The sequence below is a fragment of the Psilocybe cubensis genome, chromosome 2, assembly GCF_017499595.1.
Source record: "Psilocybe cubensis strain MGC-MH-2018 chromosome 2, whole genome shotgun sequence".
NCBI lineage: Eukaryota > Fungi > Basidiomycota > Agaricomycetes > Agaricales > Agrocybaceae > Psilocybe > Psilocybe cubensis.
In genome coordinates, this window is record NC_063000.1 from 3938531 (window position 1) to 3952788 (window position 14258).

A 14258-nucleotide genomic window follows, 5' to 3' on the forward strand; every position below is an offset into this window, starting at 1 on the left:
ACAATCATCACTGTTATTTTATCAAACAAACTGAGCGAGATAATGTAAGATGAGCCAACTGTCACGGCGCTTTCAATCTACCTTGAGGCGGTGTAAATAGAAACGCGCGAGCGTACCCCTGAAAAGGAAATTCGAGATAATCACAGGATCGGCTAAGCCCGCGACAAGGGAGTGATATAAACTGCCTGGACCACCGCCAGAGTCAACTTTCATTCCAACTTTCATCAATAATGTCTTACGGTGTACGTTCGGTGGTTTCTTGCATTAGAACTTATTTTGTTCAACGGCGTTTTGACTACAGAACTACGGACCCCCACCTGGCGGATATGGAGGACCTCCACCACCACCTGGTGGCTACGGTGCACCACCCCCAGGAGGCTATGGTGCACCTCCACCACCTGGAGGATATGGCGCTCCTGTAAGCTTTTAGGTGGAAATTGCTCTGGAAGATTTGCTGAATATTTGCAGTCATATGGTGGAGGATTTGCAGCCCCTGGCCCGCGCGGCGCGCCCCCTGGAGCTGATCCCCAGTGAGCATCTACAAGACTGTCGTTTAAGCAATGGAAATATTGATTCTGGAAATGGCGAGCGCAGGCTCTGGAACTGGTTCTCCACCGTCGATACCGACCGATCCGGTGCGATTACCGCTACTGAGCTCGGTGAGTGCATTAGATCCATCGCGTGATGCGAATTGGCTGGACGGCGCGATTACTAAAGATCGCCGGTGCAGAGCGGGCTCTTATCAACGGAGATTGGACTCGTGAGTGGTTTTCTTGTATGTTTTGAAAACAGCGCTCATGTACCGTAGCGTTTGACCTTGACACCGTCAAACTTTTGATGTCAATTTTCGTGCGTGGACAAATCTTGTCTTATGACGCTTACTGTCTGATCACATTGACAGGACACCGACCGCAGTGGAACAATCGGATTCAATGAGTTCTCAGGTCTTTGGAAATATGTCAAGGACTGGCAGAATGTGTTCAAGCACTTCGATCGTGACCGCTCGGGCACCATCGATGGTGGAGAGCTGCGTGAGGCTCTTGGCCAGTTTGGGTCAGCCCTTGTTATCAATCGCAAAAGTTGTATCTTATCAAACTGTCCCTTTATCCAGATACAACCTAAACCCCCAACTTCTTGACCTCGTTCAGAAGAAATATGGTGATCGCATTATCTCTTTTTTCTGCTTCCTTATACTTACGAAGGCTACCCTTTGGGGTAGATGTTAAAGCCAATCAAGCCACTGGACGTGGAGTCCCTGCCCCTGGCATTTCGTTTGATCGCTTTGTCCGCGCCTGTGTCGTCGTCAAGCAGCTCAGCGAGGCATTCCAGAAGCTCGATACCGACCGCGATGGCTGGATTCAGATCAACTATGATCAATTCATGCACACCGTTCTCAGCCTTCCTTGAACACAGTCCAGAGCTCAGTCCAAGCCCAAGTCTGCTAAGAATTTGTATTTGTCCTCTGAAGATACGGACATCCATGTAGCTGAATTATGTTTCTTTGTTAAATTTTATATATAACATACTTCTCGTGGCCTCTTTCTTTTCGTCTTGCGACTGGCAAGAAACGTGAAGATCGAATGCAATGGCAGTGGACGCGATGCGCTCCTATTTTCTGTGACGTAAACCACCTGATTGCGACGCGTTTTGAGTCACACTTTGATGATGAGCGCTTTTTGTTCCGACAACAGGTTGACTCATCTGCTCATGTTTTCTTTGTTCTGTAAACTCTGAATCTATATCATTTACCCCAACTATCTACAATGCGTCTTGAGAATACAGAAAGAACACTAGAGAACAATATACCGGTTGCGCTATTCACCTACAACGAAACAAGCAAATTCGTACGCGTTTGGGAAGACTATGAAGTGTGTAGTGGTTTGACGACGGCGCGATTTCTGAGATTTGACTGATGAGTGTGAACGTCTTCAAGGATACCATTGACAATGTTTGCGCAGCATTTGGAATCTCTCGGCTTGACGGGGCTATATCCCTCCTAACGTCCTCTCTGGACATCTGCAAAGGACGGGACGTCGCGATCGACAAAAGCGCGTTCCCTTTGATGTGGAAGTTCCTTGATGAGCTGAATGTATGCGTTGATACACAGCAGAGAGGAGAAGGTGAGCGCACTTGGCTCTTGTGGATAGGAGAACAGTGGGCTTAAACTGTATGTTTGCCTTCAGCTGCAGCGGCAACAGCGGGTTCCCCGATGAGAGCGGACAATGATCCTGAATGGGTTACACGGACGGCCCCACAAGATACTCTCGTACCCCATGAAGACGCCATTCCCATTGCTTCTTCAATCCCGCAAGATGATATTGAACCCACGGAAGTCGAAGAGCAGGCGCCGCCTGAAAGGCGGTGGGAAGATCGAATATGGGAAGAGGAGATCAACGAGGAAGAACATGCTTTGGCTGTAGAAGAGAACCCCCATCGCGAATCACCCCCAAGGGACCTTGAACCAGAACCCGAACCCGAACCAGAGCCGGAGCCAGAGCCGGAGCCGGAAATACCTTCTCAAAGGAATAAAAAGTTCAAAGCCGCTGCTACTATCAGTCGCTCGTCTTCAACGACGCATAATAATGGTATATCTATCTATCTGATGCGCGTCGTCACGCAAAATTTTCTCTGATCCCACACCCCAGATGCATTCCCCCGTGTAAAACAGGAAAAAGTATCTCATTCATCACACGAAGGTGGGTTACTATCAACACTATTTTTTACTTCCCTTGATTGACGTAAATTCTATGTAGAGGCACCGAGACGAGAACGAAGTCCTAGGAAGGATAATCAAATGGCTGGCCCGTCTGACGATCCCCGCTTTGAAATCACTATCATCGGACCAGGGGGCGCTTATGCACAGTTCAAAACCCGTGGTAAGCATCAAGTAAGGAAAGTGTTAGCGGCTGCATGCAAAACATTTGACATGGACGAGGCACAGTGAGTTTTTTTTTGCTTTGCCTTTGGTGCTCTATCGTATCTGATATCATGGGTAACATGTAGCTCGGAATTGGTTCTCAGTTTGTCTGTGGAAGATGACGATGGAAATTTTGATGACCATAGCTTTGTGTGTGTGCCTGAGGAGACTATCCAAGAAAGCGGGGTAAATGCTGGATCTAAGTTATACGTTAGGGAACGAGCACAGAGTGTGGGGTTGGATTAGAGTTCGTTCGAATTTCAGTCTCGCACATACTATATCATATTATGAACGATTGTTGTAGATCTAGCGGTTGTCTCGGCATTCCACATTACCTCCTCCGTTAATTTTATTCTTGACTGGTTTCTAACTGTGGCGTATAGACAAATATTTCCAGTGATTCAGTAGCCAAAATGTACGTATGGAACCCATTTCAGTAGTCCAAGCTCACTATTTCCAAGATTCTGTCGAACCACTGATGTAGCATGGTCGAGGGCATAGGCAGCAAGATTACCGTCCAATCCGTTTGATCCCATCCTGCCTAACAAATACCTATAGAACTCCTCTGCAAACAATGGGCCGTGCTTGTCTGAGATATTCCACATCGTACCCACCACTCCATGATACCCAGTTGCAAGCATTCCAGCGGCAATATGGACTACCTCCTCCGATAACTTGCTGTCACCCGTTCCAGTTTGGCATGCAGCCAAGAATGCTACGCGTTTATTTTGGGTGTGCTTTTGCATTGTTTCGAGTAATTCCAGGCGACCATCATGCAAGCAAAGGCCACTCGACAGAGCGTTGTTGGGATCTTGAATCCCATGGCATGCAAAGTGTACCCAACCGTGTGCGTCTAATTCATTTTTGACCCTGTCACGAGTTGCATCAGCGTTTTCTAATAATAGTGTGTTTATCCCTGATTTCTCCAAAAGGGATTTGATTGCTTGGGTCTCTGTCTTTGTGGATGGTATAGATGGGAGACCTGGCGTCCATTGTTGGCTGACCAGAAGAACACTGGTCTTTGCACATCTCCCAGAAGATGATTTTTCGAACTTCTCGGTTAGGGAACGCACCGTCGGTGTATAGGATGAGATTACAAAGTCAGCGACGCTGATTTGTTCCTTCGGCCCATACACACCAGCTGCATGCAGTGGAAGGAATGAAAGTGGTCCCGATGGGCACCACCATAATCGGGGTCGATCTGATCGTTTTGGGGGTATCTGTATTGGTATTTAAAATGTTAACAATTATAATGGAGGGTAGCAAGGGATCCCTACAGTGTATGCGAGCACGTCGAATATTGGTTTCACTACATTGAACCAAAGAACCTCTAGTATGAGGCGAATAGAGCTATCGAGTGACACCGCTGCACCACGATTTTCTGACCCAGTAGACCGATTCTTCAGAGCATCGACCTGAAGTGTTTCGTAAAGTGCTTTTGCTTTGTCTTGACTGAAGTCTTTCAGTGGAATATGAATTGGGGCATTTACTCCATGCAAAAGTGCCATCGCATCGCAGCGATCACCATTGATATTGAATAAAATCACTGGGCCGTCCCGAGGTAGGGTAGAGAGGAGCTTCGCTATTTTGCAGGGCTGGAGAAAATCTTCAAAACCTGCCATCTGTCGAATTACTTCAAGTACCGCGTTATACTCTGCCGCTGTACGGCTATGGAGAAGTGTGGTGTCGTGCGATCGGGCTCCATCCTCGAGTGTCTCGTGAAGAGATGGACCTATGCTAGACCGGACACCAAGATGCTCCAACAAATGCGCACTTTTTGTGAACCTGTCAGCCAAAGACGGATTCGTCTCGCGAAGACGGTCGACTGATGTTCGAAGCTCGTCGATCTGATTCCACACCAAGCAGCGGCCGTGCTCCAACCATTCTACAGCTGTATCAAAGCGGCTGACATTCAACGCGGCAGCCACCCCGCATTGTAAGAGATTCGAATACTTATGAAGATTGACATGACGGTGATGAATTGTTTGTTCAATCCCAGCTACTTCCGAAAGCAAGCGGACTAGAAGCTCATAATGCGGAATGGAAGAAGATGGATCGAACACCTGCGATATCAACGCTGCACCTTTGGCACAGTCAAGGCGCGTGGCAGGTAGCCCCATTGCTCGAGCACCGCGGCTATAGTGAGCTATTGCGGAACGAATATCCGCTAAGCTTCTTGTCTTCTTGAAGCGGTGTACGTTGAAGTCTCCAAAATTCTTGAGATATTCAGGAAGGTTGACATGATCAGCTGGCGTTGATCCTACCACATTCTCCTGGTACGATATAGCATGTCCGATGTCGCTGAGATCATTCGTAAAAGAGAAGCGACACGAATACGAAGACGCGATGTTGGCTAGAAAAACAGGCCGGTCCATGTGGCCTGCTGGAGTGGCTTCGAGTGCACGCCTATGGTACAATATTGCAGACGAAATGTCAGTTGGATCACCACTTTGTTGATATGCATATAGATATGAATTTCCTAAATTACTGAGGCGTCCCGGAAGATCTGCGTGTCCGGTTGGGGTAGCCTCCAATGCTTTTAGATGGTGGGTTATTGCCGACTCAATATCGGTTCTTTGACCGGTTTTCTGAAAGCGACGTAATGCAGAATTACCAAGGCCAACTAAAGAATCAGCTTTACAAAAATGACTCGCAGGGGCTATTTTCAGGGCCATTTCGTGGTGGGAAATTCCGTGGTTGATATCAGCCATGTCTCCAGACCTTTCGAAACGACGTGCGTAAGAATTCCCAAGGCTTAGGTGGAATAAAGCCAGTGAAGCAGGATCGTCAGGGTTAGAATTCAGTGCCCTCTGGTGGTAATGCAGTGCAAAATCTACGTCGGTTAGGTTTCCCGTCCTTTCAAAGCAGCGCAAATACGAAGTTCCAAGGTTCTTCAGCAAGGTGGGATAGTCAGGGCAGCTTGAAGGAGTCAGGTATACAGCTTTCTGATGGTAAAAGATTGCTGATTTTATGTCGGAAATATGTGCACCATGTGCAAATCTGTACGAGTATGCGTTGGCCAAGTCGTCAAGCATACCAGCATATTTTGAAGGAACGGGAACAAGGTTCATGTTTAGAACGCTCTTCGAGAAAGAGTCAACAGCAGTGTTGAGCGGAGTAAGGTCATCTCCAGAGAAGACAGTAGGGTATACAGCTTGTCTCAAATACGATATGGCTGTTTCATTGTCGAGGATATTCCCTCCTCGAATATATCGGTTTAGGTATAATTTCCCCAAAGTTCCTAAATGACTGAAGAGATCGACGTGGCCGGAGGGGGTGCACTGCAAGGCCTGGTTGAGATAGTAGATTGCGGAGTTCTCGTGATGTATATCACCAGTCTGATTGAAACGTAGAGTCGCTACTTCTGCGAGCTTCCTGAACCATAACCAGCGATCAATTAGGGGAAAGGTTCCAAATTCTGCCGCAACTTTCAACACCAGTGTAGCCCATTCAATGTCTTGCAAGTTCCCTGATTGCTGACAACGTTCCGTTAGTGCACGTCCAAGGCTCTTCAGTCGTTCCACCTATAAGGTCGTTAATTATCAAACCGGTACATAACAAATTCCCAGAACACACCGATGTCAAACACCTGAGACGTCCGGAATCTACATCGGGCGGTTGGTCTTGCCAAGCCCACCGAACGATATCAGGTTTTACGTATTCCAACAAGTCTTTCGATAGCTGGGGCCAGTAGTGTGTAGTGGTGCCTCCTTTGAAAATAATAAATGTAATAGATTGTCTTGTCTTTAGTTCAACGCTGATTCCCTTTTACACGATTTAACGAATTGTTGTCAATGGAGTGAGCAAACTCTTACATTTGGGGCGACTTCACCGTGAAATTGAATTTGAAAGCCGTATCTAGATAGATCATTGCTCCTGAAGAGAGTTGAAAGGTCATATCGCAGGAGAATGGTAGAGACCTACTTCATAGCGTCAACTGTCAAGAACATCGAAGTTTTTGTGACCTTGTAATCGAGCGTAGAATGAATTATTCCCGGAAGATCAACTGTTAGATATATAAAACCCTGTAATCGATGGTTTAGGCCAAAAGAATAAGCATGCAACTTGTGGTAATTTGTAGAGTCGACACACATTTCCACTGGCAGTAGAATGGCCACCCTGTGCCCATAAAACTGAGGGGACTCTGACACCGGCCATCTGCTTTGACGATGTTCAGAGTTTGACGAAAATGTTAAGATGCGCAGCAGTGAAGACAAAGGCCGCGTACATGGTTGTTGAGTCGTCATTTTATCGTTATACGTGCCACCGCGGACATCGACTATTTCACAAGGATATTCCTAGCACAGGCCACGCAGAAGCAGCATTGTTCCATCATACTATAAGGATATGTGGAAAGAGAAGACGTTCACCGGCACCCTCATTACTTCACAGCCTCAAACGATCCGATTATGTGACACAAGGATGTCTGTGATAGATTGGGACATGGCTGTAATGTTGGAATAACGGGATATAGCCGCAAGCAGAGTGAAAGGGAAGTATAGAAAATCTCAGACAACGTGGTAAGCGGGCAGCTGCGCTGTATAGTAGTAGTCGCTGAAAGAATGTTAGACGTCACACATGAACGCCTGCCAGGAATCTGCATAGCCGTGGCTTTTAGGGCGCAGTCAGATGGGTATGGGGCGCTTATTTGACATACGGCGCCAGCTTGCTGAGAGTGTTGGAAGTTTGGAACAAGTTTGGAAGCGAGGTTGATATGATGTGAGCGAAACACGAACGCGTCACTCTCTGGTCACAGATTCCACCATAAGCTGCATTTTCGGAGCTTTCCGCCTATCGTCAGTTTCGAACCAAGATCGAACTACTCCTCTTCGGACCTGGACACCATGACCTGAACACCAGCAACTCTGTGCAAGGCTGTCTACCCAATATTTTTCCAGCTTTCTGCGCAACGCAGTTAAATAAAAGCACGGCAACTTTACACGATATTCTGGGGCGTATAGGCAGGTATAGGCGATTATTTCCAGTGATTTAAATTTAGTATCCGAAATGTACGTATGGAACCCATTTCAGTAGTCCATGCTCACTTTTTCCAAGATTCTGTCGAACCACCGACGTGGCATGGTCGAGGGCGTAGGCTGCAAGACTACCGTCCAATCCGTTTGGTCCCATCCTGCCTAACAAATACCTATAAAACTCCTCTGCAAACAATGGACCGTGCTCGTCCGAGATACTCCACATCGTCCCAACCACCCCGCGATATCCAGCGGCAAGCATCCCAGCGGCCAGGTGAACCACCTCTTCGGACAGCGCAAAATCTCCTGTCGAAGTTTGACAAGCAGACAAAAACGCTAACTGGGGTTCCTGAACCCGCTCCTTCATAATTTCAAGCAGATCCATACGGCCATCATGGAGGCAAAGGCCGCTCTCGAGGGGTTCTTTTGCATCCTGGACCCCATGACATGCGAAATGTACCCAACTGTATGAGTTCAATGCTTCTTTGACTTTCTCGCGAGTGGCCTCGTCATGTTCTAACAGCAGTGTTCGCACGCCGTGTTTATCCATCATTGCCTTGAGTGATTTTGTTTCGCGTATGGTGGATGGTATAGCCGGAAGACCCGGTGTGTTTGGCTGGCTGATAAGGAGGAGGCCGGATTTACTTCTCGAAGGTGAAGGAGACTTGGAAGCTTGGAATTTCTCGATGAGAGATCTGACAGTTGGTGTATATGACGACACGACATAGTCAGACACACATGTCGGGTTTTGTGAGCTGTATAGGCCAGCCGCGTGAAGCGGGAGAAACGAGAGCGGGCCTGAAGGACACCACCAAATACGTGGACGATCGGCTCGGTTGAGAGGAATCTGGATTGCAAAGCGGATGTCATAAAAAATCAGCATTGTTTTGGGAATGATATCTTACGGTATATTTGAGCGCGTCAAGGATAGGCTTGACTATTTTGTACCAAATTACTTCCAGCGTGAGCACGATGGAGCTATCAACATGGTCTATAGCACCCCGATTGAGATCCCTTGCCGTTCGATGATTATGGATATCATCCTGAAGGGTGCCTTGAAGGCTCCTTGCCAGTTCGTCGTCAAAGTTGTCAAGTGGGATGTAAAGTGGCTGATCCAATCCACCCGTTAGCGCCAGTGCATTGCAGCGGTCGGTTCCTATACTGAATAATATCACTGCGCTATCAGGAGGTAACGATGCAAGTAGGCTGGTAGCTTTAGCTGGCTGAAGGAAATCCTCAAGCCCAGGAAGGTCGCGAACTTCTCTAAGAACCTCCTTATAATTCTCAGCAGTACGGGTATGGAGTAGAATTTGATCTTGCCAACGTATGTCGTCTTCTATAGAAGAAGCCATGTTGTTCGTCTCGGAGCGCGGTCCAAGAGTGTCCAGCGTCTTCGCGACGAGCATGAATCTGTCGGCCAGGACAGGATCTTTATTCCGCAATTGGTCGAGTGGGGCACGAAGCTTGTCGATCTGGTTCCAAACTAGGCACCGACCTTGTTCAAGCCATTCAACAGCAAGGTCAGGCCTCCCGTTGTCGATTGCAGCAGTAACACCTAGAGGGACAAAACCAGCGCTGTCTTCAAGTTGAAGATTTGCATGACGCCGTTGAATGGTCTGTTCTAACCCCGCAACTTCTGAGAGCAAACTGATGGCAAGACCGAAAAGATATATCGAAGGATTGGGGACAATGTTAGAGCTCTGTGATAGTATTGCTGCAGTGCTGGCACAAGAAAAACGTGATGAGGGTGGACCAGATGCTTCGGCACCTTGACAAAGGTGAGATAACGCGGAGTTGATATCAGTGTTGTCAAAGGTCTTCTGGAAACGTTTTTGACGGGATAATGCAAGGTCGTGGAAGCTTTCCGGAAGAGAAGCATGCCCATGAGGGGTGACGTCTAGTGCTTGTTGAAACAGAGATATTGCTACGTCAATATCTGCAATATTGCTACTGTGGTTAAAGCGAGATTGGTAAGACCTGCCTAGATTTTTAAGTCGTCTAGGAAGGCCTGAATCGGTAGCAGACTTTGTGAGGTCAACCGCTTGTTTGTGATAGGATATCGCGTGTTCGACATCAGCTACATCTCTAAATAAATGGAATCTCTGCATATACGAATTCCCAAGGTTTGTAAGAAAGCGTGGAAGTTGAGCATGACCTGCCGCTGTCAAGCTCACCGCTTTGTGGAGGTGAAAAATAGAGGAATCAGCATCTTTGCGATCGCCCAAAGCAACCAAACGATATCTGTACGAATTTCCAAGGTTGGAATGACGGCCACCAAGATTAGGATGTCCAGCAGGCGTCAGCTCCACTGCCTTTGTATAATGATTAATAGCAGAATTGACGTCAGCGAGAATATTGGTTCGTTCAAAGCGACATAGTAGAGAGACACCGAGGTTGATAAAATGGCCAGGAAGATTGGGGTCATCAGCTGCAGTGAGTTGGATTGATCGCTGAAGGTGCAATATTGCAGTATCGATATCCGCAAGGTCTCCTCTCATTTGGAATCGACATGTGTACGAAGTGCCAAGGTTATGTAAACAAATAGCCTGGTTGGATTGCTGTAGCATACCCGCCTCGACTGATTTGGTTAGGTGGTGTATGGCTAAATTGATGTCATCGAAATTTCCTTGTCGTTCAGCACGAAATAGAAGAGACGTGCCCAGGCTATGGTGACAACCGCTAAAATCCTGGTGGCCTTCATGAATCAGTTCAACAGCGAGTTGGTGTTGGTAAATTGAAGAATCAACGTCAGCAAGATCTCCGAGTCTTTCAAAGCGACGAAAAAGGGAAGTTCCAAGATTATTCAGTCTATTAGGGAGCTCAGAGTCATTAGCAGAGGTGTGGTCCACGACATGGCGGAGGAGAGATATAGAACGATCAATATCTATCGGATCCCCTCTTCTCTCGAAAAGAAGCTAAAAATAGTAACCTAAGTTGTTGAGCAATGTCAAATGCAACGGTTGACTGGAAGGGACACTTTCCAACGCATCTTCCGTTATCTCTATGGCTGCGGCAAGGTCTTCCATGTTACCCCAATTCTCAAAGCGACCTGCAAAGGCGCATGCTAGCATATGTTGACGTCTCGGTTTCTCCAGTTGCCAGTCGGAAGTCAGGTTAACCGCCTTGTTGAGTTTGGAAATTGCCATGTTCAAATCGTCGCGATTCTGAAGACTAATAAATCGGTTTACAAAAAAGATCCCGAGCTGCTCGCATTCTTCCACCTGTTGTTGTTTTCTGAGTATGTAAATCATATTTGATACCCAGAAGAAACTTGCCTCCTCAGACGTTGAACCATTATATCCCATCTCCGTCCTTTCAGGATCTGATACATCGTCGGGATCATCGGCTTCCCAGGTCCTCCGAGTACCACAATTCTCGTCGATGTCATCGGCATCTGATTCGTCCCCTTCCCAGGTCCATCGACTGAAGTCCATTTTGACATTCTCCAGTGCAAGGTTAGACAACCGCGGCCAATATCGAAGTGTTAGATCGCGTTTCAAGATGGCAAATGTTATCGAGTTTTCTGTTCTCTGCTTGATCAATGCCTTTACTGGGAGATTAGAACGACAACATGAGAGCCATAGAGTGCTATGATTCACCTGTGTTTCAACATTCGCATAAAAGTCAAAAGCAACCTGATATTCGTTGACCTCTTCGTCTTGGCTATGAACCGGAGATCAGACACTCGAACAGGATATTGGGATATTCACTACTCTTTTGCGTAGGCTTTCAAGGAAAAGGAGGTCTCTGTAACATTGTATTCCACGGTTGAATGTATTATCCCTGGAATATTTATTGTCAGGTAGATAACGTTCTGCATAATGGATGTTGTAAGCGCAATCAGGCCATCTGGAGTGGCTAATGACTGATCACCTTTTGTTTGATGATGGAAGAGCTTCGCTGTGCCCATAGAATAGTAGCCATTTTCACGGCAGTCATGACATGTGGAGGTTCAACGTGGAGGTCCTGAAGTATTCTCTTTGCGAAGGAATGAATGCAATGCTGGCAAAACTAGGTGATGAACATGGCCTTGTTTATCGATCTCCAGGATGGAAAGCAAGAGAACAGAATGAAAACGAGAAGCACGTCGCTTACTTAGTAGGTTGAGGCCGGCTTGGTTAACTGATGCTCGATAGATCCGCAAGTAGGCTCGTTGCGCTTGTTGAGTTTCTGACTAATTTTTATTTTTTCGAAGTCCGCTGGGTCTGAGACCGAACTTGGAGGTCCGAATAAAGCTCGCGTGATGTTTTCCGGCCAAGCAACAACTTGCCAACAAACAACCAACAACGCTATTTACGTGGAATCAACATGGAATCCTTGACGTCTATCATGATTAAACCTTGGACCCAAAGCAAGGGGTCTATATGAAAAATGTTTGAAGATTGGGAGCATCATCAAGTATTATCTGATTATTTACTTCGAAGTACCCGGCGAACTGGTATGAGAGACTGCTTTGGTGAGCTAGCTGAATGCTTTCAAAACTACAATATAAGTGTAAGCTCACGCTCCATATTATGTCTCCATTGGCAGACAGATAGTATCCGAAGCTACCTTCCGCGGTAAGTGGTCCAAAAATGATATAACAACAACTGATAACGACAGTAGACAACGTAAAGATTTAAACACGGCAAAAATTGATTAAAGACAGGAGAGTCAACAGCAGTTTGTTCAAAGAATTGTCTTAAATTGGGGTGTACCTAAGCAAGAGACGCCGGCTCAGAGTTTGGGAGGGGCGCAAACTGCTTTGTTCCTTGGTCTCTAACAAGCGTCAGACCCTTCAACTCGACAGCCCCAACGCTGAAGTTCAAAGCTTGGTAAAAGAGAACGATCCGGTCTTGGGTAGGAAGTACGGCAGCGATTGTGCTTCTTGGTGTAGGCGTCCCCAAAACGACAGGGGCAGATGCCTTGTAGTCCTTGATGGTGATCATCTTGATGTGGTTGTTCTGAGACGACGTATAGAAGCAATAGAGCAGGGCTCCATCGTCGACAATGGCGAGACTAGTGTGGGGTGCGAATTTGAGGTCTAAAGTCCGAATTGTCTCAACCACTTGATGGAAATCGTCAATAACCTTGTCTGAGAATGGTAAGTTGTATGCTTACTAGCTTCTTGAGAATGTGCAAGCGCAAGTGTGTCCCATTGCAGGTATACGACAGGCATCTTGCTATTGGGAATTACCGAAATTCCAGGTCTCACTTTAACTGCACATAGTGATGTGCCGTAGAGTGGAGGGTCAACGACACGCGGGGGAGGAGGGGGAGGGGGAGGAGGGATGGGTGTCATATCCGGTATGCCTTTGACCCACTGGTTCGTCTTGGTTGTGAAGCTGACCATCTCAATACCGGCATCACGTCGGGGAGATTGATAATAGAGGCAAATGGCCTGGAAGCCATTTTCCGCAATGGTTGTCGCGGTGAGTTGGGAATACGCAGCTACACGTATGGCTAATGTAGCAAGCCCGGCTTCTTGTGCCCAGTTGGGAGATTTAACGCCACGAAGGGTATTGGTGTCGTCAACATAAAAGACGTACTAGTAAGCAGCATTGTCAGCTCGCCGAATTTAAAAACCTTTGACTTCTGCTCTTAAATACCTTGGTAGAAGAGATGACGGACGCTGCCAAAGGGGTGTACAACTTGGGCGCGTTAGGCCTCTCAACGCTGCCTTGATAACGAGAGACGACATGATTCTGGTGGTCATACATGTAGATGTCGACGTTCTGGGTGCCAATTGGGACTTCAAGAGCACCTTGGCACTCGATGATAGCCCCTTGGGTAGTCTGCGCATATGTGAAAACGTCTTTGTTGAGAGAAACAGTTGCAAGAGCGGTATCGGGGAGGTAAACACCAGCCATATCTGCCTATGGAAACACCACTGAGCTTGTCCTTCAATCAACAAGTATTGCACTTTATATATAATTTTTGTGAGGTTGAGAAGAACCGTTGGACAAGCTGTTAACAACTATTTGTCTCCGGAGTTTGTTCTCCCCGTACCTTGCTTGACAATTTGATCTATTCTAGTATCAGCGTAGTAGAATCATTGGCTGTTTATATCATTAACTGTACCGTCCTTATCAGCTGGACCAATACCTGTCAAAACGCGACTTTTCCAGCGTTGTTTAGCGTACAGGATTTAGCATACAACTGGTTGAGAGAAGCGACCGGCATGGCAGGTTCTATAGATTGACCTCTCATGTATTCAACAGAGTGTCAAATAATAACACTGTGCCCCTCGCAGTGTGTGTAATCGAGAGGCTAACTGGCTTCGAAACTCCTTCAACCAAAGTCCTCTATTCAGTAATCAGTCCATGGACTCGGACATCAATGGTTTCCCCTACTTTCTCAAACAGCCTTATTTGAACATTATAGTTTCT

The 14258-nt window shown here is 46.9% G+C and overlaps 5 protein-coding genes across 5 annotated transcripts; 2 read left to right on the plus strand and 3 right to left on the minus strand.

Annotated features, from left to right (window-relative positions):
• Positions 1 to 230: 230 nt before the first annotated feature.
• Positions 231 to 1407, plus strand: JR316_0002772 (Programmed cell death protein 6; the record flags this gene model as incomplete). The annotated part of the gene is made up of 9 exons (XM_047888559.1): positions 231 to 242; positions 302 to 418; positions 469 to 530; positions 595 to 659; positions 731 to 760; positions 809 to 849; positions 902 to 1053; positions 1112 to 1158; positions 1229 to 1407. The coding sequence occupies 9 exons, from the start codon at positions 231 to 233 to the stop codon at positions 1405 to 1407; spliced, it is 705 nt and encodes a 234-aa protein (XP_047753482.1).
• A 505-nt stretch (positions 1408 to 1912) lies between these two features.
• On the plus strand, positions 1913 to 3163 carry JR316_0002773 (uncharacterized protein; the record flags this gene model as incomplete). Its single annotated transcript, XM_047888560.1, has 4 exons — positions 1913 to 2120; positions 2184 to 2585; positions 2754 to 2940; positions 3004 to 3163. The coding sequence occupies 4 exons, from the start codon at positions 1913 to 1915 to the stop codon at positions 3161 to 3163; spliced, it is 957 nt and encodes a 318-aa protein (XP_047753483.1).
• Positions 3164 to 3318: 155 nt separating this feature from the next.
• JR316_0002774 (uncharacterized protein) lies at positions 3319 to 7075 on the minus strand (the record flags this gene model as incomplete). The annotated part of the gene is made up of 6 exons (XM_047888561.1): positions 3319 to 4137; positions 4195 to 6441; positions 6494 to 6682; positions 6733 to 6793; positions 6842 to 6942; positions 7010 to 7075. The coding sequence occupies 6 exons, from the start codon at positions 7073 to 7075 to the stop codon at positions 3319 to 3321; spliced, it is 3483 nt and encodes a 1160-aa protein (XP_047753484.1).
• Positions 7076 to 7912: 837 nt separating this feature from the next.
• Positions 7913 to 11829, minus strand: JR316_0002775 (Protein wos2; the record flags this gene model as incomplete). The annotated part of the gene is given in 7 exon segments (XM_047888562.1): positions 7913 to 8048; positions 8064 to 8737; positions 8796 to 10805; positions 10866 to 11435; positions 11490 to 11553; positions 11601 to 11704; positions 11764 to 11829. The coding sequence occupies 7 exon segments, from the start codon at positions 11827 to 11829 to the stop codon at positions 7913 to 7915; spliced, it is 3624 nt and encodes a 1207-aa protein (XP_047753485.1).
• A 758-nt stretch (positions 11830 to 12587) lies between these two features.
• On the minus strand, positions 12588 to 13739 carry JR316_0002776 (uncharacterized protein; the record flags this gene model as incomplete). Its single annotated transcript, XM_047888563.1, has 3 exons — positions 12588 to 12937; positions 12991 to 13417; positions 13479 to 13739. The coding sequence occupies 3 exons, from the start codon at positions 13737 to 13739 to the stop codon at positions 12588 to 12590; spliced, it is 1038 nt and encodes a 345-aa protein (XP_047753486.1).
• Between the last annotated feature and the right edge of the window lie 519 nt (positions 13740 to 14258).